Below are 27,612 nucleotides of genomic sequence, written 5' to 3'. Positions count from 1 at the left end.
AATCATTGGCTGTGATTCTTACGGAATCTCTTAATGGTCTTCTTTGTAATGCCTGCTTCTGCTATTTGTGACTAATTTTAATAGGAGCTTCATTCTCTCAATTGTAGGGGTGGATTTTCTTTTGATTTACTCTTAAATGGAGATAAGAAATGTTAACAAATTGCCCTCTTAGATTTTCACATCTCTAAAGCATCTGTGTTTATTTTTTTAAGAGGAGACCCATTACAGAGCATGCATTAAAAAGCTGTAAATTTCAAAGCAGCTTGCTGTGGGATAGATCATCATGACCATCTCAGAGCTGGATGGGATGGATGTGGATTTAGCACGTTTTGCAGATTCGGCACGCCAGAATCTTGATGTACGTGTCAACTTTACCTGAATCCCTGCGCAGGCAGTGGAACAGGTTATAAAATTCAGAAAGACGCCTATCTTCATCGCTGGACATCAGGGATGGGAGTCCTGACCAGCTACTGGGAGCCTCGTGTATCGTCTTCAAGGCTGAAACAATAATCTGAATACCCAAATGATAATGACTTCTTATGTGTTTTATTAGTATTTGCTTATCTTTTTTTCTTCCAATTATCAACTAAAGATTTGGGGAAGACATATGAATATAAAACTCTCTAGATATCGATTTTTGGAGCCAGCCTCTGAGAAAACTATTAGAAATCTAAAAAGTAGAAATGGAACTCAAGTTTAGTTTTAACTTTCTCTTCTCTTCCTTCCCTCTCTTATCCATTGATTTGAGGAGAACAGAGAAAGCAGACAAGTGGAACTTCAATAGCAGATGTCCTGGGATACTTTGAAGAAAAATGTTGATATTGGAAATTCTTTTCTCTAGTACTATTACTCTTGAAAATATTTCAACCACCAGTGCCCAGGAAGAGGCAAGCTTTTGGTGGAATTATGTGCAATGCAGGGAAGGCTGCACATGTCAAAAATTGCAGTGAAATTCTGATTCCTTTACAGTAGAATCTATCACCATGAATGACTAGGCTCCTGCTTTATGTAGTAGCAGTCTAACATATACTAATGATGAACCTTTTTCTTACAAAATGAGATATTTCCAAACTCCTTATGCATTACAGAGGTCACCTCTTCCATTCATGAACAAAACAAGAAAGCCATCTACAGGACGCTCACCTTGCTGAATTGACTCTCTATGAATATTTGAAGTTTGTCTGACATGTTCTCAATTTCTATGGTGCTTGATAGGAAAGCCTCTGACACTTCTTTCATACTCTGCAGCTCCGTGACTAGATGGTACAGAGGTTTATTCCAGGAGTACAGTAACACGAGTGTCCACTTACTAAGGTCTTCATTCTAAGCAGCCATAAGAAATGGTCTCATTAAAATAATGATAATGCAATGGTTTTGATAACATGTGATCTTTGCTCAGAGCAGCTGACCTAAAAAAACTTTTGGTTATTCCTATGTGCATGCAGAGATTTTTGAAGGTATTAAAAGTTGCAAAAGGATAAAATGTAAGCTGTTAGTTCACACTTTGCTGAAATATTAAAAATCTAGCTTATTTTAGGAACTGATTCTTCTGATGCATTCTAATTTATAACATAAAGAATTTTCTTTTTTCCTCTGAAATTCTACCACCACTCAGTGAGTTCTTTTGTGTTTGTATATTTCCATGAGAGAATCTAAGTATTTACGCAAGTCAGTATGTGCTGCAGTGCCTGACCCAGGAAAGAGGGATTCCACCTGTGCCCACATCATTCTCACCCAGTGATTCATTCATATTAATGAATCAGATGAGTCCTTTGTATTGATTTTTGATCGGTAATTGTTTTATGATATTACAACAAAGAGACAAGGAAGAAGACATGACATTCCTAAACAGGCTTCTCTCCTCAGCTGATCCCAACACCCAGCCCCCTGCTGATATCAGAACAGTCTGTTTTGTTGACACGTGTCCAGGCAGAAAATGGCACAGCGTTGTCTTTAGTAACAGCATCAGTGGGATTCACAATAGAGGGTTTTCCCCCCTAGTTCACTACTACTAGCAGAATTGAGCCTGAAAATCCCGGGGGCTGAAGATCTCTAGTTAATATGCTTGATTTCTTTACAGCCATGAACTGTTTTACTGGTAAAGAACAGAGAACTGAATAGAATTAAATACAGTAATGCACATAAAGTGCTGAGTAAAATGTAAGGCCATGTTGTAACTCTCAATAAGCTTTAAATTTAAGCTTATTGAAAATCTCTCCTCTTCTTCCTCTTTGTCCTTTTTCCTTGTTCACACTCATTATTAATGAGCTTAACAGGGGGAAAGAATGCTGGTATCATTAAGAAGGTTGTAGAGAGAGAAGATAGAATTTTAAGGGAGTATGCATGTGGAAATATTTTAAATAATGATAGGAGGAAGGATAATGTAGGAAATCAGAAAGGAGAGATTATAACAGTGAAAATTTGGATTTGCCATAAATGATTGAGGCTTAACATGTAAATTGTGTTGTCCTCAGAACAGAGGCAATTGTTGCCGCCGTGAGAAGCAAAGCAATGTTTAAAGGCCTTGTAGGGGAGACTTACAACTTAAGAATAAAGGGCAACGGAGGAGTCACTGAGAATGAAGAATGAAGGTGTCAGAGAAGTAGAAGCAGAATCAGGAGAGCCTTGAAAGGCAGATGCGAGGGCTCAGGTGGTGCAGTATAGGATTCCCAAGCAGGAGTCACTACTAACAGGGAGTACTCAAAACAGGTGTATTTCTTACATATTCATGAATTTTTCAATCTTATATTTTACACATGGAAGTTCCCATTCATTTCCTGTTTTCTTACAGAATAATAGCTGCGATCCTGTGTCTAATCCATTGGTTGAACTAAAGTTGTCTGCATGGACAATTTATAGATCTGTTATTTATCTTGCTACTACAGATCTTTAGTCATCCCTTGATTTCCCTAATGCTTCATGAAGTGCATAATATAATTCTCTTCAACTGCTTACCGTTCCTCCACCTTTTTCTGCATGTACAGTTATCATAACCTCTAATAATCTGAAGTCTGGTAACCTACACACTGTCTCATTTGACCCGGTGAAAAACCCAGGTGAAAGACTCACGTTCATCTGCTGGGCTTTATGTCTTTCTTCGGGAGCATGGAAGGAATTGGTGTGGCAGCTCTTCGTGGCATTGATATAGTACAGTTTGCCCTGGGCATATTTTTCATCCTGAAAGTGATCAGGCAATTAGTGTTGTTGGGCATTCAGTAGATGACCCAATTAACAGAACACTAACATGTTTGATAGACGTGTATTTTTTTTTTTAATGGGGGGGCATTACAAAATTTGAAAGTCATTCTTTTCCTACTTTTCTATACATTGTCTCTAAAAAAATGATTTTACACATAACTTTTCTAATTTTAACCTTTTCCCTTCTCTGTTTTTTTGTTATTATCATTATTTTTACTATTTGAACCAAATACAGCACATATGTACCAATATTTGGTGCTTCCCAGGGGACACTAGTGGTAAAGAACATTCCTGCCAATGCAGAAGATATAACAAGACTCAGGTTTAATCCCTAGGTGAGGAGCATCCCTTGCAAGAGGGTACATCAGCATACTCCAGTATTCTTGCCTGGCTAATCCTATGAACAGAGGAGCCTGTTCGGCTATAGTCAGTAGGGTTGCCAAGAGTTGGACACGACTGAAGTGACTTAGAGTGCATGCATGCACCATATTTAACCATTTAATATTTGTTTACTTGGAAGAGTTGGGAAAAAAATGGTCAAAATGGAGGATGTAAGAAAATCTAGTGAGTAAAAAGAACCACGTGAAATTAATAGAAACCTTAGCACCCCCTTTTATTAGCTGTCTGCTCTACTGTGTGCTCCTTGACTGACCTAAAAGAATTAACATACAACTTTCAAACACCTTCCTCAGAAAGAGAATAATTATTTCCAATTGTAAACACCCCTTCTATTGTAGCTCAAAACCTATTCCCTGCAAATCTTAGAACAATAATTTGTAGCATTAAAAAAACTACAAAGGACTCATTTCTGTGACTGGGATTCAGCTTTGTTTAACATGTTCCATCCACCCATTTCACTGCAGAGCTGCTGCTGCTGCTAAGTCACTTCAGTTGTGTCCATCCCTGTGCGACCCCATAGATGCCAGACTACCAGGCTCCCTTGTCCCTGGGATTCTCCAGGCAAGAACACTGGAGTGGGTTGCCATTTCCTTCTCCAATGCATGAAAGTGAAAAGTGAAAATGAAGTCGCTCAGAGGTGTCCGATCTTAGTGACCCCATATACTACAGCCTACCAGGCTCCTCAATCCATGGGATTTTCCAGACAAGATTACTGAAGTGGGTTGCTGCTGCCTTCTCACTGTAGAGCAGTTCTCATTTATTGGCTATTTACTCTGAGCCTGGAGAAGAAAGCCCAGAGAGACATTGAAAGAGCAGAAAAATCAACATGCTTCCTTCCCCCAGTCCCACCTACAAATGCTTTGTGTCAGGTAGTATTGTGGACTGAATCTGCATTCATCAAATTCGTGTGTTAGAGACCCAACTGCCAAAGTACTGTGTTTTGAAAAGGATTCCAACTTTTTGGGATCCCATGATCTATAGCCACCAGATTCCTCTGTCCATGGGATTTCTCAGGCAAGAATACTGGAGTGGCTTGCCATTCCCTTCTCCAGGGAATCTTCCAGACCCAGGGATAGAACCCAAGTCTCTCACATTGTGGGCAGATTCTTTACCATCTGAGCCACCAGTGAAGCCCATTAACGTTAACTGAGCTCTTAAGATGGAACTCATCCAATAGGTTTAGTGTCTTCATGAAGCGAAACACCAGAGAATTTTCTCTATGTTTCTGTGTCTCTGCGTCTTTTCCTCTATCTCTCTTCCCCACCCCCCCACACTTTGTGAGGACTCATGGAGAAACCAGCCTGGGAAGAAAGAGTTCTTACCAGAACCTCACCTTGCTGGCACCCTGATCTGGGACTTCTAGCCCCCAGAACTGTGAGGAAAGAATTTTCTGTTTATTCCACTGAGTCTATTGTATTATTTTATGGCATTCCTAGCTGACAAATACAAAATCATTTATATGGAAATTTAAAAAAGAAAATGAATGAAAGGAAATTGAAAAAGTTATTGCACTTCTTTTATTTGAGATTTCACAAAACTGATCCTTTCTTCGATTTCAACATCTTATGAACTGACGGCTTCTTTGACCTAGAGAGGGTGTTATTGCAGCCTTCTTGTTTAAAGGATAGTATAGTCCCATCACTTAGGCGAGGTTTCCTTCTGGGAGCCTGGCGGGCTACAGTCCACGGGGCCACAAGAGTAGGACACGATTAGCAACTAAACCACCACCACCATAGTACTTACAAACTTATGGAACATTATTGTGGAAAGGTTATAGAAGTCATGGGAGAGCCAGGAAGCATCGATAAACAAGTCTGTAAGGGATTTCAGGAAGGTGACAAACACGTCAGGACCGCAGGACGGGCATGAGTTGCCTTGGCACAGGAGCAGATTAGACATGACCAGCAGCAGCAGCAGGCAGGACCCTGTTTAAATAAAAACATGAGCCATTCTGAGATGATTTAGTCAGCTGAGATTATCAAATCCATCCTGTGGAGGGAAGCCTTTTCTTTCCCTGTTGCTCTGAGCAGGAGTTGGTGCTGTAAAGCTGGGGTGGGGAAGAAGGAGCGCTTTCAGTGTAAATTTAGATGGATGATAATATTTGCACAGATAGAGAGTTGGAGAAGTAGGTTACTCCCCGTATTTTTGAATTGCTTCCAGAAGTACTTCTGTGCTCTGCAAACATTTGGAACTTAATTATGAGCCAGAGTATTTAGGCCATTCTTTTAAGACAGTTTAGTATTGGGACTCTGCAGACTCTGAGCAGCGAGGCCCTCTAGGAGTTTGCAATGTTTTTACTCTACATCGACTAATGCTTGAATTTTAGACAGTGAAATGACAAGAAAAGTCCAGTTGATCTGTGTGATTTACCATCACACTGGGGTAAGAGTAAACATGTGACTGACTGATCACTGCTATTGAGTACAGAGAGAATACAAAGAGAAAAAGATACTGTACCTTGTATCTGCTCACTCACCTTAGTAACCCCATGCATGTCTTTGATACTTTCCCAAAAGCTTTAAAACATCTTAAAATTTGTGTTTCACAGGAACCCTGTGAGATAGCCTTAATCTTCACTATGATCATCCGGTTATGTTAATGAAGATGTGATGACTTGGAGAGGACAAGTAATTTTCCCCAGGTCCCATTAGAAGCAGATGGAGGTGACTGGGCACCAATACACTCATCTGTCCACCTCCTGATGTCACATCACACATGCCTGTGGCCCTCGGTCTGCATGTGTGTAACCAGGACCACATCAGGAGCTATGATGACTCTGCTTAAAGAGAAAAATACTTTGTCTTTGGCTGCAAAACAGCAGTGACCCTAGAACATTGTTTTTATATGCACTTGTTCTGCTCTGTCTATAAAACACTCACTGTTACAGTCTTTGACAATTATCAATGTGGGGGCCTGGTTCTCCTGGCCAGCCCTTCTTCTAGGCACCCTGGCAGCTCCTCTACTCTTTTCCATGTTTATTCTTCTCATTATGTTCATTTCTTCAAGAAAATAGCAAATAAATCTCCAAATGGTAATACAAGACTATTACCTGGTCAGCACCCAAGACAACATCATCGGCTCTCAAACAAGGCCTGCCTCTTCCTGAGTTTGATTTTTTAGGGACAAAATTTACCTGTCTGGTTGGGACTACATCCTGACAACCCATGAGTCTTAGTTTTTGAACCATCTCCAAACATCTCCTCTTTGACAGTAGAACTAGACCTTCATGCTTCCATGATATATTGTAATATTTCAGAAATTATTCCTGGCCCTACCTTTGACCAACAGAGGCATAAAATCATAGACTATTTCAAGCGTGATTTTAATATTACTTTTCCTGTGTGTGCTTTGTAAGTAAGCAGAATTTAAGACTGAAGTGAGCAAAAATTGAGTTTGGACAAGAGAACTGATAAAATAGAGATTTTATCCTTCTGAATGAGATCTGAACATGATTCTTTTTCCAAATTACCAGAAGAGTGATAATTTAATTAAGGATAAGATATCAGCATTTACTAGGTTTTCTCTGCTCTTAGTTAGTTTAAATGGGCATGGTATCTAAGAATAAAATGAATAATTAAAATTAGGTGATGAAAATAAAAGAAGTGGTTCTCAAAAAGGAGACATATAAGTTGGAGAAATTTGGGACTATCTCTCTCATCAGCTAAAGAGCTTATTGTGAAGGGAAGGAGGATAATAGCTTATATAACAGAAATGTATTTGTGTGCATATATTTCTGTGCATGTATACATGTGCTATGCATAAATATATGCTTAATTCCTTCATGAAACTTTGGACCTTATAAAATTCAAGTGTATAAGAGGTGATAAATATAGCAGAATACCCTAATTCCTAATGTAATTGATCATCTATTGGTAGATGACTAACTATATGATTTTTTTTTCTGTTAAATTGTTTTTTTTAATATTTTATCTCAAATATATTTTTTAATTTTTTAATTTAAATTTATTTATTTTAATTGGAGGCTAATTACTGTACAATATTATATTGGCTCTGCCACACATCAACATGAATCCACCACGGGCAAACACGTGTTCCCCATCCTGAACCCCCCTCCCACCTCCCTCCCCGTACCATCCCTTCGGGTCATCCCAGTGCACCAGCCCCAAGGGTCCTGTATCAAACCTGGACTGGCGATTCATTTCCTAAATGATATTATACATGTTTCCATGACATTCCTCCAATTGTTATTTGTGTGTTTGCTTTGGTAGCACATATAATGACAAATTGGAATAACACTGAGAAGATTAGCATGACCCCTGCCCAAGGATGACACACAAATTTGTGAAGCCTTCCATATTTTTCTGTAACAGCTTCAAGGGGTAGGATGGGAAGGAAGGTGGCAAGGAGGTTCAAGAGCGGGGGGACATAGGTGTCCCTATGGCTGATTCATGTTGATGTTTGGCCAAAAGCAATACAGTATTGTAAAGCAATTCCCCTTCAATTAAACATCAAGAAATTAAATTCTAAAAAATGTTACTGGGGATCATATAACAGGTTCAGATATCCATTGTATGACTAAAGAGGATCTGACTGGAAACTAATGGTGTCAATTATCATTGATTAGTGATTCATTAACTTTATAGTTGAATGAGAAAAGTAAACTCACAAACACTACTGTCTGTGATTCAGTGCATAGCAAGCTATAATCCTAGTCTGCGTTCGCTTTTAGGTGGTATAGTGCCCAAACTTTGAAACTGAGGCTGTTCCCAGAAGCACACAGTCATGAGTCCTGCCCAGGGTTTTTGTTCCTCATGCTGGAGGCTTCTGTTCACTGGCCACGAAGGCCGAAATTTTCTCTGCTGAGCATTCTCTGGGTCTATCACGTGCACAAGTCTTTATATTTTGGTTTTCTAATTTGATTCTCTTATTCTTTTGATCAGACTACCAAGTCCCTTGATGATTTATTTTTCAGACCCTTTTGTGCTTTGATCTTTCTGATGCTCATTAGTGTATTTGCTTCCATGTCTACCTCTCTGAGTAGTTTTCAGCATCTACATAAACCCTACCCTATTCTCTTACTGTCTGGATTTTGGCGTTTAGCATTAGCATATTTTTATGAACTTCATTTTCCTTCTGGTGCGGTTTCTGGTACACAGTTTAAGCTGGTTGGCTCACATCTTGCTTGTCCATGTTGTCTCCGAACAATTAGAGAACTCTGCTTTCTTTCTAGGCAATACTGCACTTTGTTTTGATACCGTTGCTAATTTTCTGTGATTTCCCTTTCAGCCTCATAAGCTTTGTCTTTCTTAATCTACTGTACCCTGAGCACTATGTACTGTATGTTGTTATTACTATTTTTAATCAATATCCACTAGTATAGCAGAGAATTAAAGGGAATAAAATTGCAATAGTATTAGTAATAATACATTCCCCAAAAATATAATCCAGTAATGCTCCCAGTTATAAATGACTTTCTATGCATGTATTGTTTCGGTCCCCTACTCATTTTTCCATACTAGGTGTTTCAATTTTGAAAGAGAATGTAGAAAACAATGGACTGGAAAATTCTGAAAATCACCTTGGATTTTAGATGCCTCAAGATTAAGTATGTAATTATTAGTTTGTTATAGTTAATAAGGCTATTCTGAGCACATATAGCTCAGTGTTGGGTGAGCTATTGAGTAACGGATGTATACTCTGAACTGCAGTCACCAAACAGGTGATTGGAGTTAAAGAGAGCAATGCCAGGAAGACACAGGCTTTTGTTCTGGAAGGAAAAACTCACAGGGTCTGTCATCTACAGTCTACTCTTCAGATTTTTCAAAACACTTACTCTTCTTTTGCTCATTTAATAATTTGGGTTGTTTGATTTCTTTTCATACTGAGTTATATGAGTCTCTTATATATTCTTGGATATGAAGCCCTTACCAAATATGTGATTTGCAAATTGTTTTTTCATTCCATAGGTTGTGATTTCATTTTATTGATGGCTTCTTTTACTATGCAGAATGTTTTGAGTTTAATGTGGTCTCACTAGTTTATTTTTGCAGTTCTTGCCTTTGCTTTTGATGACTGAGTTGTTTGAGCTGCTTGTATTTTGGAAAGCAATCCTTTATCAGTTGCTTTATTTACTATTATCTTCTTCCATTCTTACCAAAAGACACAGACTGGTTCAATGGATACAAAAACAAGACCCATATATATGCTGTCTACAAGAGACCCACTTCAGTCCTAGATACACACACAGACTGAAAGTGAGTGGATGGAAAAAGATATTCCATGCAAATGGAAATCAAAAGAAAGCCAGATTGATGATCCTCGTATCAGAAAAAATAGACCTTAAAATAAAAACTATTATAAGAGATTAAAAAGGACTCTACCAAATGATCAAGGGATCAGTCCAAGAAAAACAGATAACAATTTTAACAATTTATGTACCCTACATAAGAGCACCTCAATACATAAGGTAAACATTAACTGACAAAAAAGGAGAAATTGACCGTAACACAATAATAGTAGGGTATGTTGACACCACACCTATACCAGTGGACAGATGAACAAAACAGAAAATTAATAAGGAAACTTAAGCCTAAAAGAAAATATTAGAGCAAACAGACCTAAGTGATATCTTCCACACATTCCATCCAAATGCAGAAGAATACACTTTCTTCTCAAGTGCCCATGGAACATTCTCCTCATCTTGGGTCCCAAATCAAACCTCAATAAATTTAAGGAAATTGAAATTATATCAAGAACTTTCTCTGACCACAACACTATGATACTGCTACTGCTACTGCTGCTAAGTCGCTTCAGTCGTGTCCGAGTCTGTGCGAGCCCATAGACGGCAGCCACCAGGCTTCCCCGTCCCTGGGATTCTCCAGGCAAGAACACTGGAGTGGGTTGCCATTTCCTTCTCCAATGCATGAAAGTGAAAAGTGAAAGTGAAGTCGCTCAGTCCTGTCCGACTCTTAGCAACCCCATGGACTGCAGCCTACCAGGTCCTACATCCATGGGATTTTCAAGGCAAGAGCACTATGATACGAGATATCAATTATAGGAAAAAAACTTTAAAGAACACAAACACATGGTGATTAAACAATACATTTCTAAATAATGAGTTTCTTCAGTTTACTGAAGACATAAGGGAAATCAAAACATTCCTAGAAACAAAGAACAATGAAAACACGATGATCAAGAACCTAGAGATGCAACAAAAGCAGTTCTAAGAGGGAAGTTTATAGTAATACAAATCCTACCTCAAGAAACACATTCTATAGACAACCTAACTTTACGTATCTTAAATCTTTTTAAATTTCTCTTATCAATGTCTTAAAGGTTTTGCATAAAATCTTTCAGCACCTTGCTTGTTTATTTCTAAGTGTTTTATCTTTTTTTGATGCAATAGCAAATGGGATTGTTATCTTTATTCCACTTTCTGATAGTTCGTTGTTGATATATAGGTAGGCAACTGAGTTTCGTATATTGGAATATAGTAAACATAATGTATGCTCCATCTTGAAAGAATAGACATTTTCCCACAAATAAGACAAATAGATGATCAAGAGGTATATGACAAGATGCTCAGTATCACTAGTAATCAAAAGAAATGCAGATCAAAAGCACAAGGGATATCTCCTCATACCTGTTTGAAAGGTTAATACCAAAAAATGTAAGAAATGACAAATGTTATTGAGGATGTGGATAAAAAGGTGTGCTTATGCACTGTTGGTAGGGATGTATAATGGTGCAACCCCAATGAACACATACTGTAGAGGTTATTCAAGAAATTTAAAAGAGAATGTTTATGTGATGCATTATCCCACTTCTGGATATATAGTCAAAGGAAATGAAATAATTGTCTCAAAGAGAGACCTGTATTCCCATGTTCATTGCAGCATTATTCACAGTAGCCTTGTTACAGAAACAACAATCTTTCAACAGGTGAATGCATTAAAACTATTTGATGTGACATATATAGGCAAATATTATTTAGCCATTAGAATTAGAAAGAAATCCTTCCATCTGTGGCAACATGGATGAAACTGGAGGGCATTACACTAAGTAAACTAAGTCAGAGAAAGACAAATACCATAGGATCTCAAGTATAAAGAGTTCAAAAAAAAAAAAAAAGAATTCAGAGTAGAAAAATGATTGCCAAAGAATGGAGAATAGGAAAATTGGGAGAGTTTTTTAAAGGTTGCATATTTTCATGTATAAAAAATTAATAAGGTGAGGATCTAAGTTTGAGCTTCATGACTAATCATGAGATTGAACAAGCTCTGGGAGTCGGGATGTACGGGGAAGCCTGGTGTGCTACAGTCCCTGGGGTCACACAGAGTGGGACACCACTGAATGACTGACTAAACTGAAGAGAGTGGAACTTATCTGTGTTCTCCTCAAAAAGCAAAAGTTAAATATGTGTGGTGATGGCAATGTTACTTAATAGAATGGGAAACTCATTTCTAATGCATGCACAAATGGGGGTGGACAAGATGACGAGGGGTAGGTGGAAGTGGGGTACACCTCTCTCCACTAATGCATCAAGAATATCTAAAGATGCAGCAGTTCTCACAGAAGACCAGGTGAGTACTGGCAGGACTCACCGACTACTGAGAAGGCATATCCGGATCCACATAGAACTTGGTAGGACAAAGGAAAGAAGGGACAAGGAGGAAGGGGAAAGAAGGAGGAGAGCAAGTGGACCAGCCTGCACCTGGGGAGAGGGAGCTGAAGCGCAGGGGAGAGATCCCCGCGTCCATGGCCAACTACTGGGACGGGGGAGGCATTTGAAGCTGTTGGGAAGTGAACTCACTAATCTGTGACAGTCTGAACAGAGCGAGAACCACATAGACAAGCCATGCTGCAGCCTTTCATACCTCGGACAGGGTTGTAAGTCCACTGGTGTCCACGGAAGCTGGGAGCTGGAGCCATGGGGATTGCAGAATGATCCCAGGGTGAGGACTCCTATTGACCGTGGGAAGTCAGCCTGATGGGTTGGGATGGAGGAAATGTGCTGCATGGAATGCTTCTTAAGGAAAGCCATGAGGCCATAAAGGTAGGGTTCTACTGCCTGTGGAGTAGTGCTGTCTTACTCCATGCTGGTACCTGCAGGTTGAGCAATAGAGAAAGACTTCAGTGAGGGTGGTCCTTGAGTGCCTGATACACTAAGCAATGGAGAATTCTGAATGTCTATATACATGACCCTACACCATTCTCTGTTAAATTTTGGGTTTTAGCATCGTAATGTTTTTATGAACTTAAATTTCTTCTGGTAGAGTTTCTGGTTTACAAATTAAGCTAATCTGTCACATCTGGCTCAATCTTGGTGTTTCAAGAAACTTTGAGAACCTTCCTTCCTCTCAAGGCAAAACTGCCCTTTACTACCATTGCTGACTTCCAATACTTTCACTTCTTGCCTAATATATTCTATGTCTTTCTCTATTTGCTATAACTTTAGTAGTTTGTGTCCCTGTGTTGGCATTAATATTTATAATCAATTATTAATGGATGCAGTAGAGATCCAAAAGGACTACAGTTACAACAGTAGTAATAAATAACCCCTAAATTATAATCCATTAATGCTCCCATTTAAAACTGATTTTTATCTATATATTGTATATTTTATATATATATATATATATATATATTATATATATTATTTTCCTTACTAGGTGGCTCAATTTTGAAATGAAATATAGAAAACAATGTAGTGGTAAACTCTGGAAATTGCCTTCCTTTTGATACGCTTCATTAGTAAGGATGCAAATATTAGGATTTTTTTTTTCCCTGGTGGGGCTGTTCTTAGTACATATTATAGCTCACTGTGGGGTCATTGCTATGGACTGAAGAATGCACACGTTGAACTGTAATTGTCAAACAAGTGAGTGGAGATGAAGAAAGTGGAAGGCATAGGCTTTTACTGTTCTAGAAGGAAAACTTTGTTGTGTCTCTCATCTACAGTCTAATCTTCAGATTTATTGAAACTCTTACTTTCCTTACACTCCATTAAAAATTTGGATTATTTGGGGGTTTTTGCCCTTGAGTTGTATGTCTGTATTTTTGGATATTAAGCCCTTATCAAATATATGATTTGGATTATCTTCTGTCAATCTCTAAATTGCCCTTTGATTTTGTTGATGTTCCTTTCTTTGGAGTCTGATGTGGTTCCACTTGTTTGTTTTGCAGTTGTTGCCTTTGCTTTTGGTGTGAAACCCAAAACCTCATTGCAAAGAACGATGGCAAGAAGATTACCTCAGTGTCTTCTTCTAGGTGTTTAATCACTTAAAATCTTACGTTCAACTTTTTAATCCCTTTTTAGTTGATTTTTTTGTATGGTAAAAGACAGGGGTACCGTTTCATTTTTTCATAAGACTATCCAGTTTTCCCAGTGCCATTTTGAAAAGCTTGTCCTTTCCCCATTGGATATCCTTGGCTCCTTTTTCATAAGCTAACTGACAATATATGGGTGTGCGTTTCTTTCCGGCTTCACTGTTCTGCTCTGTTGATCTATGTGTCTGTTTTCATGCCAGAAGCAAAGCATTCTGTTTTGATTAGTACAGCTTTCTAATATAGTTTTAAATCAGCAGCCATGGTCTCACACTTTGTTCTTTTTTCTCAAGATCACTTTAATTCTTTGGTATTTTGTGATTTAATACAGCAGAATAGACCAAGAAGAGATGGGAAAAGTACACAGAAGAACTATACAAAAAAATATCTTAATGACCCAGATAACCACAATGGTGTAGTTTCTCACTCAGAGCCAGACATTCTAGAATGTGAAGTCAAGTGGGTCTTAAGAAGCACTGCTGCCAATAAAGCTATTGGAGGTGATGGAATTCCAGCAAAGCTATTTAAAATCCTAAAAGAGGATGCTAATAAGGGCTCCATTCAATACGTCATAAAATTTGGAAAAGCCAGCAGTGGCCAAAGGATAGGAAGAGGTCAACCTTGTCCCAATTCCCAAGAAGGGCAGTACTAAAGAATGTTCAAGCTTCTGAACAGTTGCAATCATCTCCAGTGCTAGTAAGGTTATGCTCAAAATCCTCCAGGCTAGGCTTCAGCATTATGCAAACCTAGAACTTCCAGATGCTTAACTGGGTTTAGAAAAAGCGGTCGAACCAGAGATCAAATTGGCAACATTTGCTGGAACACAGAGAAAGCAAGGCAATTCCAGAAAAACATCTGCTTCAGTGACCTCACCAGACTGTGTAGATCACAACAAAGTGGAAAATTTTTAAGATGGGCATACCAGACCAACCTTACCCGTTTTATGAGAAACCTGTATGCAGTTCAAAAAGCAGCAGTTAGAAGCAGACAAGGAATGATAAACTGGTTCAAAATTAGTGAAGGAGTCCTTCAAGCCTAAATATGGTCACCCTGCTGATTTAAGATATATGCAGAGCGTCATGTAAAGTGCAGGACCGGATGAGTCCTAAAAGCTGGAATCAAGATTGCTGGGAGAAATATCCACAACCTCAGATATGTGAGTGTTACAACTCTAATGGCAGAAAGCGAGAGGAACTAAGCGCCTCTGATGAGGGTGAAAGAGGAGAATGAAAAAGCCGGCTTGAAACTCAACACCAAAAAAGCTAAGATCACGTCATCTGGTCCCATCAGTTCAGTCGCTCAGTTGTGCCTGACTCTTTGCGACCCCATGAATCGCAGCACACCAGGCCTCCCTGTCCATCACCAACTCCCAGAGTTCACTCAGACTCACGTCCATCGAGTCAGTATTGCCATCCAGCCATCTCATCCTCTGTCATCCCCTTCTCCTCCAACCCCCAATCCCTCCCAGCATCAGGGTCTTTTTCAATGAGTCAACTGTTCACATGAGGTGGCCAAATATTGGAGTTTCAGCTTTAGCATCAGTCCTCCCAAAGAACACCCAGGACTTGATCGCCTTTAGAATTGACTGGTTAGATCTCCTTGCAGTCCAAGGGACTGTCAAGAGTCTTCTCCAACACCACAGATCAAAAGCATCAATTCTTCAGCACTCAGCTTTCTTTACAGTGCAGCTCTCACATCCACAATAACTACTGAAAAAACCTTAGCCTTAGCTAGACAGACCTTCATTAACAATGTCTCTGCTTTTCAATATGCTGTTTATGTTGGTCATAACTTTCCTTCCAAGGAGTAAGCATCTTTTAATTCATGGCTGCAATCACCATCTGCAGTGATATTGGAGCCCCAAAAATAAAGTCAGCCACTCTTTCCAGTTTCCCCATCTATTTGCCATAAAGCGATGGGACCGGACGCCATAATCTTAGGTTTTTGGAAGTTGAGCTTTAAGCAACTTTTTCACTCTCCTCTTTCACTTTCATCAGTGGCTCTTTAGTCCTTCTTCACTTTCTGCCATAAGGGTGGTGTCATCTGCATATATGTGGTTATCGATATTTCTCCCGGCAATCTTCATTCCAGCTTGTGCTTCATCCAGCCCAGCGTTTCTCATGACGTACTCTGAATATAAGGTAAATAAGCCTGACTACAATATACAACCTTGACATATTCCTTTTCCTATTTGGAACCCGTCTGTGCTCCATGAGAAAAGAATCTGAATAAGAGTGTATATAGGTATATGTATAACTTATTCACTGCTCAACAAAAACTGACATTTATAGCATTGCAAATAAATTATATTGCACTAAAAATAAAAAAAAGAATTAAAAATAAATCAAAGCTCTGGAATAAACCATAACCACATGTATAACAGCTTTCAGTGAGCTCTTGGAGTCCTAGCTGTTTATGGAACCCAAGAATGATCTTGGGAGATCCCCAAACTTGTAATTGCTATCTGAAGTGAATAAAGTCTTGAGGACTTTCCACACTGAAATTTGTATCTGTCAAAGGCCCTTTTCTTCATATGCATAGTGGTGATGTTTCCATGTTGGTCAAAAGGTACTTTGTCTAAGAACTCAGTAATTAACTCATATTTCAAATCGGAACATGTATAGGAGGGGTGGGGGGATTGCTCAATGACTGATAACCAAGGAAGACCCTGGAAACACTCTTATATTGTTGTGAAATCCATCAAGGAGTTTGCCATCTCAGACCCTCTACCTGGGGCCGCTGGTCCTGATTCAGCTTCCTTAGTCCTTGGCTTCCTATCAGCACCACAGAGCATTCAGTATGGATGAGGCACTGGGTTACCTTAGACAAGTCAGTCTCCTCATTGGGTGCCATGGTCTAAATGCTTGTGTTCTCCCAAAATTCATATGTTGAAAACCTAATCCCCAAAGTAACGATTTTAGGAAGTGGGACCATTGGAAAATGATTAGGTCATGAGGCAGAGCCCACATGAATGGGATTAGGGCCCTTGTGAAAGAGGCCTGAAATACTTGCTCATCCCTTCTATTTAGGGATATGTCCTGGAAGAGGCCCTCACTCACTCAACCATGCTGGCACCCTGATCTTGGACTTCTAGCCTCCAGAACTGTGATATATAACGTGGTTTATAAACCACCCAGCCTCTGGCATTCTGTAAAGGCAGCCTGCATGCACAAAAACACTGAACGTGATTAAATGGGGGGAAAAAAACTGTCACTCTTGTTTTCCCTTCCAAGGTCATAAATGTGGAACTGGTAGCATAGATATTCAATTCCTGAGGCCCATGGTGACGTATTCCATAGAACTGAACATTTCTTTCAAATTGTAGTTCTTTGACATGCTCACCGGGGAACATATTTTCTTAGAGGTAATTAATATTTAAACCAATAGATTGTGGATTTTATGTGATCAGTTGAGGGTGTTAAGAGCAAAGAGAAAGGTTTCCCAAAATAAAAGCAATTCAGCCTGAAGACGGGACCATTACCGGTACCCCAATCTCTAGCTGTCAGCCTAAAGATGAAGCAACTGAACCCTAAGACCTGTCACTGGGCTCTCATCAGAATCCTAACTTACCTGCTCTTTGACTTGGAAAACTTATCTTCACTTCTCTAGGGCTTGGTTTTCTCAACTGGCAAAGGAAAATTAGAGTAGAAAATCCTTTACATTTCCAAAGATTATGCAAATCTCTGTATAAAACATGATTCCAAACTGAGGTTTTATTCTTTTTCCAAAAAGAAAATTGTCAATTGGTTGTGCAGCTTCTGTGTTTGGGTCTCATACTTCTCATTACCTGCTCTATCCCACAGTGTATTTCTCTAGCGTAGCTTTCAGAAAATACCTTGATAGAAATAATTACTTGACTGTTATGGAATATTACTTTTATCTTTGATCTTCCATTGAATAGCAGGAGTTGTAGTTAAGCACACTAGTGAGAGAAACTGTTTCTAAATATCAGGATGTCAACTTGAGAAGTTTGCTGTATGTAGTTGCTCAGTCATGTCCAACACTTTATGACCCCCTGGACTGACGACCCTTGGACTGCAGCCCGCCAGGCTCCTCTGTCCATGGGGATTCTCCAGGCAAGAATACTGGAGTGGTTTGACATGCCCTCTTCCAGGGATCTTCCTGACCAGGGATGGAACCCAGGTCTCCTGTATGCACGGGGACTCTCTTTACTGTCTGAGCTGCCAGCTCCTAATAAAATAGGTCTTGAAGTATACAGCGATGCATGATTTGTTTACTTTTGTTTCCTGCAACAGTGGGTTTTTTCCAGCTAATGTATCAGTCCAATTTCTATTTACCTGAATGCTATCTAGAATGCAAGTTCTCTCTAAAAGAAAAAAAATCCACACAAAAGGAACTTTTATCTGGAATAGCAGTTAAGATTTTGTCCAGTTGTCAGTTTATCCAAAACACCAGAGGCTGGGTATTTGCTTTTAAATATAATGTTTACCTCAGAAAGAACAAATGGCTGGCCAGTTTCTGCCATGTTTGATACTCAATAAATAGTAACTTCAGGGCAGTTGGCGTAACCCTGTAGACCCAATGGAACTGAATTAAAGGAGTGGGAATTGATGTTATTCAGATAATTAACTATAATATAAGTCAGAATGTGGTCAGGGAGGTAAAAATGATGAGGATGAAATTAGGAAGCCATAAGGAGGAAGATGGTACTTTCATCTGGGAAAAGTAGGTAACAATTCATCAACGAGGTGAATTTCTTTTGTAACTTCCAAGAGAGATTAGGTGCTTGTGTACAATGCAGGAATATTTGATTTGTAGGCTCTCCTTAAAGTATTTTTATCTGTCATCATCAGAGAGTACAGATAAGAAACTGAACTCCTCTACTGAAGTTGAGAATCCTATGGTAAATAGTAGAGTCAAGAAGCAGGTTCAGAGCACTGTCTCTAGTTCTGTCCTATTCAGCCTTTTTGTCAGTGACTCAATTATCACATTATCTTAAGATATGAACTGCGAGGGCTTGTGTATATGGAATAACAGACTGAAAATCAAGTGGTTTCTATCTAATAAGGTGATGATTAAAAACAAATGCATCTACAGTTTTGTGAAAGTGAAAGTCACTCAGTCATGTCCAAATCTTTGTGACCCCATGGACTATACAGTCCATGGAATGCTCCAGGCCAGAAAACTGGAGTGGGTAACCTTTCCCTTCTCCAGGGACTCTTGCCAACAGAGGGATCAAACCCAGACCTCCCACACTGCAGGCAGATATTCCACCAGCTGAGCCAAAAGGGAAGCCCCCACAGTTCTAGTTCTGTAATTATGTCCAAATAATCAGGGTATGAGGGTTTGGGTGAGGAGAGAAGACCTCAGTGGTTTTAGTTCACTATATGCTGTGAGCGGAATCAAAAATTCATTGGAATTTTACTCAGCACGAATAAAAGTGTTTCATTGAACAAACACATAAGAAAGGCCTTCTGGATGCAAAGAATAGACAGCAGTGAAGAGCACACATGTGGACTTTGTGAATTAGGACTTAAACTTTAACAAAAAAACATAAAGAGGTAAATTTCAAAGTTACATGTTGCACCACAATTGGGACATGTGTCAAGAGGAAACAGCACAGAATGCCATATGTGCACATAACAAGGAGACCTGAGCTGTGTCAGAATCAGGAATGGCTGCTTTGGGGAAGTGGTCTTTACTGAGATCTGAAAGATGTCGGGGACGTCATGAGGTAAAAGAGAGAGAGTCTTCCAGGGAGAAGGAATGGCATTGATAAAGAGTTAGCCATATGTGAGAATATAGAGTGAGAAGAACAGACGTGCCAGGATCGAACCTTCAAGGAACTCAATTTACTTGGTAAAACTTATGCAAACTAGACAGTGAATACAAGGAGGAATATGATCAGTTCTGTGAAAAAGATAAGAATCAAGTTTTGCAGAGCATAGGAGATATTTCCATTTGCCTGGTAATGGGTAAAGATTCACTTAAACCTAGGAAACCTGGTTTCTATTGCTACTTTTGCATCAAGTTTTATAAGTTTAGATAAGTGACATAATAATTCTTGGACTTCCTTATATGTCCTTAATATGAGAGGATTTTCTAGACAATTTCCATGGTTTCTTCATTTTCTGAATATCCATTGAATCCCACTGGTTATTATCTGGAATAAAAAAACCCTTTTACATACCAAGAGTAATGGCTGAAATATCTATAATATGATATAAAAAGTATTGAAATTCTTGGGTTTTTCCTTTTTTCAATTTTTAAAAATATGATTTCCAGATAAAATGGCAAGATATTTAAAGTATACATTATAATTTAAATAGGTATACATGATGAATGGATTCCCTCATTGATTTAATTAACATATCTATTAATATCACCTCACATATTTACCTTTCAAGATCTTTTGGTGAGAAGTTTTAAGTTTAACTCTCTTACATGTGTGCTAACTGACTTCAATCATGTCCAACTCTTTGTGACTTCATGGACTATATACACTGCCAGGCTCCTCTGTCCATGGGGATTCTCCAGGAAAGAATACTAGAGTGGATTGCCATACCTTCCTCCAGGGGATCTTCCTGACCCAGGGATTCAACCCATGTCTCTTATGCATCCTGCACTGGCAGGAGGGGTCTTTACCACGAACACCACCTGGGAAGCCCCACAAATGTCAATAACACTTTACAAACCATAGTCACCAGGTTACACATTAGATCCTCAGACCTTATTCATCATCTTACAGCTTAAAGTTTGTGCACTTTGACCAAATTCATTCTTAAATCGTTGATTTCTCAGCACTTATTTTTACATGACCTGTGACATGTTCTTGTATTTATGATTTTGGAGTCAGGAAAAAAGATGTCCCCCTCCTGTTATAAGCAGTTTAGCATTAGATCTTTGAGGGACCATCTTTATCTAGCAGCTCCATAGCCACCCCTATCATTGTCAGAAATCAAGATGATTTACACAAGTAAGAAAAATAAAGAAAACTGGCTTCCCTGGTGGCTCAGATGGTCGAGAATCTGCCTGCAATGTGGGAGACCTGGGTTGCACCCCTGGGTCAGGGAAGATCCATGCAGAAGGGAATGGTTACCCACTCCAGCATTCTTGTCTGAAGAATCCTTTGGACAGAGAAGCCTTGTAGGCTATAGTCCATGGGGATCACAAAAAGTCAGACATGCCTGAGCGACTAACACACAATGAACTTTAAGGGTTTGGAAGCCATATCAGAGATAAGGATAGCTTAAAAGGAAAAGGAAAACTCTTAGAGACAGGCAAGAACATGAATGCATGAACACTTTTAGGCCAACAGAGCAAAGGAAGAGAATGGATATTGCAGTCTCTAAAGAGTCTTGTACATAGCTGCAGCTAAAAGCAAGGGCCTCTGACCAGAGCTCTGGGCTTCAGTGGAGAAACCTGGCCACTTCCCAGCAAGAAAGGAGTCAGAGGAAAGAATCAATCCACTAATCACTTTCTCTACTGACTCACCATTCTCTTTTGTCCACCCTTGGCCAAACTCAAGTAGAAGTCAGAGGCCAGGAGAGCTAGAGGGATAAAGTCTGGTCTTCTCAACCTCCAAAGGTGCATAACATAATAGAAAATGATCAACAGGGTTCCCGAGGGGCATATAAAGAATATCAAACACACCCACCATTTCTAAGTAGTAGCTATGTTTTCTTTATCTTATGAATCTAGTTGTAGTTAATTTTGCTAGGCATTTAGGATGACTGGGTACGATTAACTTTAATAGGAGAAGTCAGTTTCTGATTTAACCTAGACTTGAGTATATGTCACTGTATTTCTGGTATCAAAATATTATTACTGGGACCCTAACTGACTGTATCCTTGATTCACTTAAACCCTTTGAAGAGATAGGTAATGGGACCAGACTTAGTATGGGACCACAATTATCAAGAGATGTTTTTATACATTGTTGAAATCATTTGGTTGATTTGTATGTGTGAGAGTGAAAACTTTTAATACCAAATTTGTGGAAACGTTACACTGAAATTTCCTTTTTGTACTGCCTTTGTTTGATTTTAATATAGATCAATATGGGCCCCATCTCATTAGTTGGGAATGGTTTCCTACTCTTTCATTTTCTTGAAGAGATTATATCAAATCGATCTTAATTTTTAAAATATTTATTAGAATTCTCTGGTCAAACTATCTTGGATTGATGATCTATTTTTCAAAAGTTTTATGTCACAGTTTCAATCTCATTAAAGTTTATAGGAGTATTCAGAGGATGTATTTATTTTTGCTTCAAGTATTTAGAGATTATGTTGTTTGGTGTATACATATTTAGGATTATTATCAATTCCTGCTGAATTGACTCTTTTTTACTTATGTAAAGTCCTTGTATTCCTTTGTTTGTAGATATTTCCATTGCTCTAAATTTTACTTTATCTAATATTAACATTTGTTTTTATCCTTTTATTTTCCAAATATCCATGTGATTATTGAGTTTCTTAGGCTTTCCTGGTGCCCCAGACAGTAAGGAATCCACTTGCCTTGTGAAGACCCAGATTCAATCCCTGAGTTGGGAAGATCCCCGGGAAGAGGGCATGGGAATTCTTACTCTTGACTGGAGAATTCTATGGACAGAGGAACCTGGTGGGCTACAGTCCATGGGGTCACAAATAGTCAGGCACAGCTTAGCACCTAAACCACCACCTGGTGTTCCTTCACATTTGTTTCTTGGGAGGAACAGCCCTACTCAGGCTGCCTTCTGATGCTAGGTTGGAGGTCAGGAATACTGGGCCTGGGTTGTCTTCTCTTAGCTGCTGCTGTGTTGCTCTTGCATTCTTAAGGCCCTAAACTAGTTCACCTTCTTCTTGCCAACTATAAAAGGTCTCTTTTAGTGGTCTCTTCTTATTTCCAAAACAAGCAAAGGAGTGGACACAAAGAGATCATTGTCATCTTGTCTGAACCAGAAGCCCAAGGTGTGTTTTATAACCTAGGGAAGAGATTTCATGGAGGGAAGTTGAGGAGGAAAGTGGAAAGGAGTCCACAGCAGGCTGGAGATGAAGGTCTTGGAGTCCCCTTCTTTAGAAGTCATCAGAAGCTGAGAAAGTGTTTTTTCTAGATGATATGTATATTCAGCTCTGAGTGAGTACACTTTCTGTTTCAGCAAACTGTAAGTCTTCTGATTGTTTTCATTAATTTCCTTTACAAATGCATATATATAATGATATCCATATGACATTTTATTTCTTCTTCTAGGCTATTTTAGTTCAGTTCAGTTCAGTCTCTCAGTCATGTCCGACTCTTTGTTGGTCCCATGAACCTGCAGCACGCCAGGCCTCCCTGTCCATCACCAACTCTCGGAGTCCACCCAAACGCATGTCTATTGAGTCTGTGATGTCTTCCAACCATCTTATCCTCTGTCATCCCGTTCTCCTGCCTTCAATTTTTCCCATTATCAGGGTCTTTTCAAATGAGTCAGCTCTTCGCATCAGGTGGCCAAAATATTGGAGTTTCATCTTCATCATCAGTCCCCCAATGAATACCCAGGACTGATCTCCTTTAGGATGGACTGGTTGGATCTCCTTGCAGTCCAAGGGACTCTCAAGAGTCTTCTCCAACACCACAGTTCGAAGGCATCAGTTCTTCGGCGCTCAGCTTTCTTTATCGTCCAACTCACACATCCACACATGACTACTGAAAAAACCATAGCCTTGGCTAGACGTACCTTCATTGACAAAGTAATGTCTCTGCTTTTCAATATGCTGTCTACATTCGTCATAACTTTCCTTCCAAGGACTAAGCGTCTTTTAAGTCCGTGGCTGCAATCACCATCTGCAGTGATTTTGGAGCCCCCAAAAATAAAGTCAGCCACTGTTTCCCCATCTATTTGCCATGAAGTGATAGGACTAGATGCCATGATCTTAGTTTTCTGAATGTTGAGCTTTAAGCCAACTTTTTCACTAGGCCATTTTTTTCAAGGCCATTGCTCTGCTGTATTATGATTTGAGATTTAAACCTGAAAAAACAAACCTATTGTAGAGTTTGGATTATTTCCCAGTAGATGAATTGATGGAATAACAAAAGAACTAAAAATGATTACTTAATTGAGCTCAGAAAATCTTATATATGCATATGAAGAGAGTTATTCACATATAATTGTATTCTTGGCCCCTTGCGGTATTCTGAGAACTTTGATTGAAGCTATATATAAAAGAAATTACTTTATTATGATAGGTAAACAAGTGGTATAATTATGTGTGTACAGTCAGAATACATTAGTCCAGTGGCCATAAAGATGAGTGTCCTTATTCCCTGGGGAAGAAAATGTTAGCATTTCCATTTATTTTTATCTCACTGTCATTTAATTTAGTGTATATATTTTAAATGTCATAATAAATTAGAATAGTAATGCATATATAAGATTTTTCCATATTATAATTAGGTCACTGACAGTGTGTTGAAAAATGGAAAATACTTTGGAGATTAGCTCTTCAGGAATCAGAAAATTATCAAAATTTGCTGCATAAAACGTTACTTAATTTGGGGGAGTTTACCAAAAATTTTTTATGAAACCAGTTCAACTGAAGAGAGGCAGAATGTTCAGAACATGCATGTTTGCATGAGTTTGCATAGAGCCTCAGAGACAGAAACATTTTTGAAATTTGGTAGAAGACCAAGAGACCTGACTGGACAGGGGAAAACTTGAATCTTGAATGCAAGAGAGCATGTTTGCTCCCCTCAGTGTGGTCTAAGTTGTGTTTCTTTAAATCACCTCCCTTTTTTCACCTTTATTCCCTAAACCCCATCTTCTGCTTTACTATTTCTTTTCCCATAGTACAGATCACCTGTTAACATACCATATAATGTACTTGGATTCATGTTTATTGCAAATCATCTGTCTTCTACCAGGTAGAATATCAGTTCCATGAGGACAAGTGTCTGCCTTCTTTGTTTATTGATGTAAACTAAGCACCTATAGGAGAAGGCAATGGCACCCCACTCCAGTACTCTTGCCTGGAAAATCCCATGGACGGAGGACCCTGGTAGGCTGCAGTCCATGAGGTAGCTAAGAGTCGGACACAACTGAGCGACTTCACGTTCACTTTTCACTTTCATGCATTGGAGAAGGACATGGCAACCCACTCCAGTGTTCTTGCCTGGAGAATCCCAGGGACGGCGGAGCCTGGTGGGCTGCCATCTGTGGGGTCGCACAGAGTCGGACATGACTGAAGCGACTTAGCAATAGCAGCAGCAAGCACTTATAAGAGTTTCTGAGTCAAGGAGGAATTAAGTCAATGATCAATTGGTTAATTACCAATAGCAGAGTACTGGGCAGGCCTATAGGTTTCAAAATTTAGTGATTCATTAGCTATTGTAAATAAGCTGTTCTACAGTTAATGTTATAAGTTAAAGGCACATTTCAGTTTCTTTTACCAGCATAAAGATAAACTACATTTGAAAAAAAGGTTTTAGACCCAACATGATAGCCAAATTGCACATTTGAAAAAACAAATTATACTATATTATTTGTTTTCTTTATCCAAAATATAATTATATTCCTTTTCAAAACCTTTTCCTTACATAGGTGTATGTACATATATGTTTATATATATAAATAAAATTCCATATAGTCAAAGCTATGGTTTTTCCAGTAGTCATGTATGGATGTGAGAGCTGGACCATAAGGAAACTGAGCACTGAGGAACTCATGCTTTTGAACTGCAGTGTTGGAGAAGACTCTTGAGAGTCCCTTGGACTGCAAGGAGATCAAACCAGTCAATACTAAAGGAAATCAGCCCTGAATATTCATTGAAGGCACTGATACTGAAGCTGAAGCTCCAATACTTTAGCCACCTGATGCAGAGAACTTACTCTTTGGAAAAGACCTTGATGCTGGGAAAGATTGATGGCAGGAGGAGAAGGAGCTGGCAGAGGATGAGATGGTTGGATGGCATCACTGACTCGATGGACATGAGTTTGAGCAAGCTCCAGGAGATGGTGGAGGACAGGGTAGCCTGATGTGCTGCAGTCCATGGGATCTCAAAGAGTGGATATGACTGAGTGACTGAACTTAACTGAAGGTATACATATGTATCATGTATATAACATGATGATTATATGATCAGCATACTAGGTCACATTGACAAATATGCTATTTCAGTTTCAGGTATCATTATACATAGATAATGTTGACATATAATGTTATTTTCGTTTCAGTTGTACAATGTAATTATCTCAAATATATTGCAAAATTATCACCACAATAAGTCTGGTGAACATTTGTCACTAGAAACAGTTACAATTCTCTTCTTGCACTGAGAACTTTTATGATCTCTTCAGTTCAGTTCAGTTCATTCGCTCAGTCGTGTCTGACTCTTTGCGACCCCATGAATTACAGCACGCCAGGCCTCCCTAATTATCACCAACTCCCAGAGTTTACTCAAACTCATGTCCATCGAGTTGGCAATGCCATCCAACCATCTCATCCTCTGTTATTCCTTTCTCCTCCTGCCCCGAATGGCTCCCAGCATCAGGGTCTTTTCCAATGAGTCAAATCTTCGCATGAGGTAACCAAAGTGTTGGAGTTTCAGCTTTAGCATCAGTCCTTCCAATGAATGCCCAAGACTGATCTCCTTTAACAATGGACTGGTTGGATCTCCTTGCAGTCCAAGGGACTCTCAAGAGTCTTCTCCAACACCACAGTTCAAAAGCATCAATTCTTTGGTGCTTAGCTTTCTTCACAGTCCAACTCTCATATCCATACATGACCACTGGAAAAACCATAGCCTTGACTAGATGGACCTTTGTTGGCAAAGTATTATCTCTGCTTTTTAATATGCTATCTAGGTTGGTCAAACTTTCCTTCCAAGGAGTAAGCATCTTTTAATTTCATGGCTGCAGTCACCATCTGCAGTGATTTTGGAGCCCAAAAAAGTAAAGTCTGACACTGTTTCCACTGTTTCCCCATCTATTTCCCATGAAGTGATGGGACCAGAGGCCATGATCTTCGTTTTCTGAATGTTGGGCTTTAAGTCAACTTTTTCACTCTCGTCTTTCACTTTCATCAGGAGGCTTTTTAGTTCCTCTAGAAGCAGAATCAGGAGAGCCTTGAAAGGCAGACGAAATGGCTCGAGTGGTCCAGTATAGGACTTCTACGTAGGCGTCACTAGTAACGGGGAGATCTAAAAACTGGGGTATGTTTCTTACATATTCATGAATTTTGCATCTTTTATTTTACACATGGACATTCCCACTCATTTCCTGTTTTCGTACAGTATAATAGCTGCAATTCTGTGTCTAATGCATTGGTTGAACTAAACTTGTCTGCATGGACAACTTATAGATCTGTTATTTATATTGCTACTACAAGATTTTTAGTCATGCCTTGATTTTGCTCATACTTCATCAACTGCATAATGTAATTTCTCTTCAATTGCTTACAGGCCTCAACCTTTTCCTGCATGTATAGTTACCATTACCTCTAATAATCTGAAGCCTGGTAACCTGCATACTGTCTCATTTGATCTGGTAAAAAACCCAGGTAAAAGACTCACGTGCATGTGTTGGATGTGTTCTTTATCTTCAGGGGTATGGAGGGAATTGGTGTGGCACTAGTTGGCGGCATTGATATGGTAAAATTTGCCCTGGGCATACTGTTCATCCTGAAAGTGATCAGACAATTAGTTATGGTTGTTGAGCATTCAGCAGATGAGCCCATCACCAGAACATTGACATGTTGATAGATGTATAATTTTTTTATTGGGGAAGGCATCACAATATTTGAAAGTATTT

The 27,612-nt window shown here is 39.2% G+C and overlaps 1 protein-coding gene and 1 non-coding gene across 2 annotated transcripts; one reads left to right on the top strand and one right to left on the bottom strand.

Moving 5' to 3' along the window:
• Positions 1 to 183: 183 nt before the first annotated feature.
• Positions 184 to 27,612, bottom strand: LOC102407630 (placental prolactin-related protein 1-like). Its single transcript, XM_025266299.3, has 6 exons — positions 27,375 to 27,612; positions 12,435 to 12,663; positions 5,341 to 5,522; positions 3,070 to 3,177; positions 1,144 to 1,323; positions 184 to 511 (listed from the first exon to the last, which is right to left on the bottom strand). Exons 2-6 carry the CDS (start codon positions 12,487 to 12,489, stop codon positions 320 to 322), a joined length of 717 nt encoding a protein of 238 aa, XP_025122084.3. The 5' UTR covers positions 12,490 to 12,663; positions 27,375 to 27,612; the 3' UTR covers positions 184 to 319.
• LOC112583008 lies at positions 7,811 to 7,919 on the top strand. The gene has a single exon (XR_003107374.2). It is a non-coding gene; the product is annotated as a U6 spliceosomal RNA (small nuclear RNA).

This window comes from Bubalus bubalis, chromosome 2 (assembly GCF_019923935.1).
Source record: "Bubalus bubalis isolate 160015118507 breed Murrah chromosome 2, NDDB_SH_1, whole genome shotgun sequence".
In the NCBI taxonomy this organism is placed as follows: Eukaryota; Metazoa; Chordata; class Mammalia; order Artiodactyla; family Bovidae; genus Bubalus; species Bubalus bubalis.
This window is presented reverse-complemented; position numbering and strand designations above follow the sequence as displayed.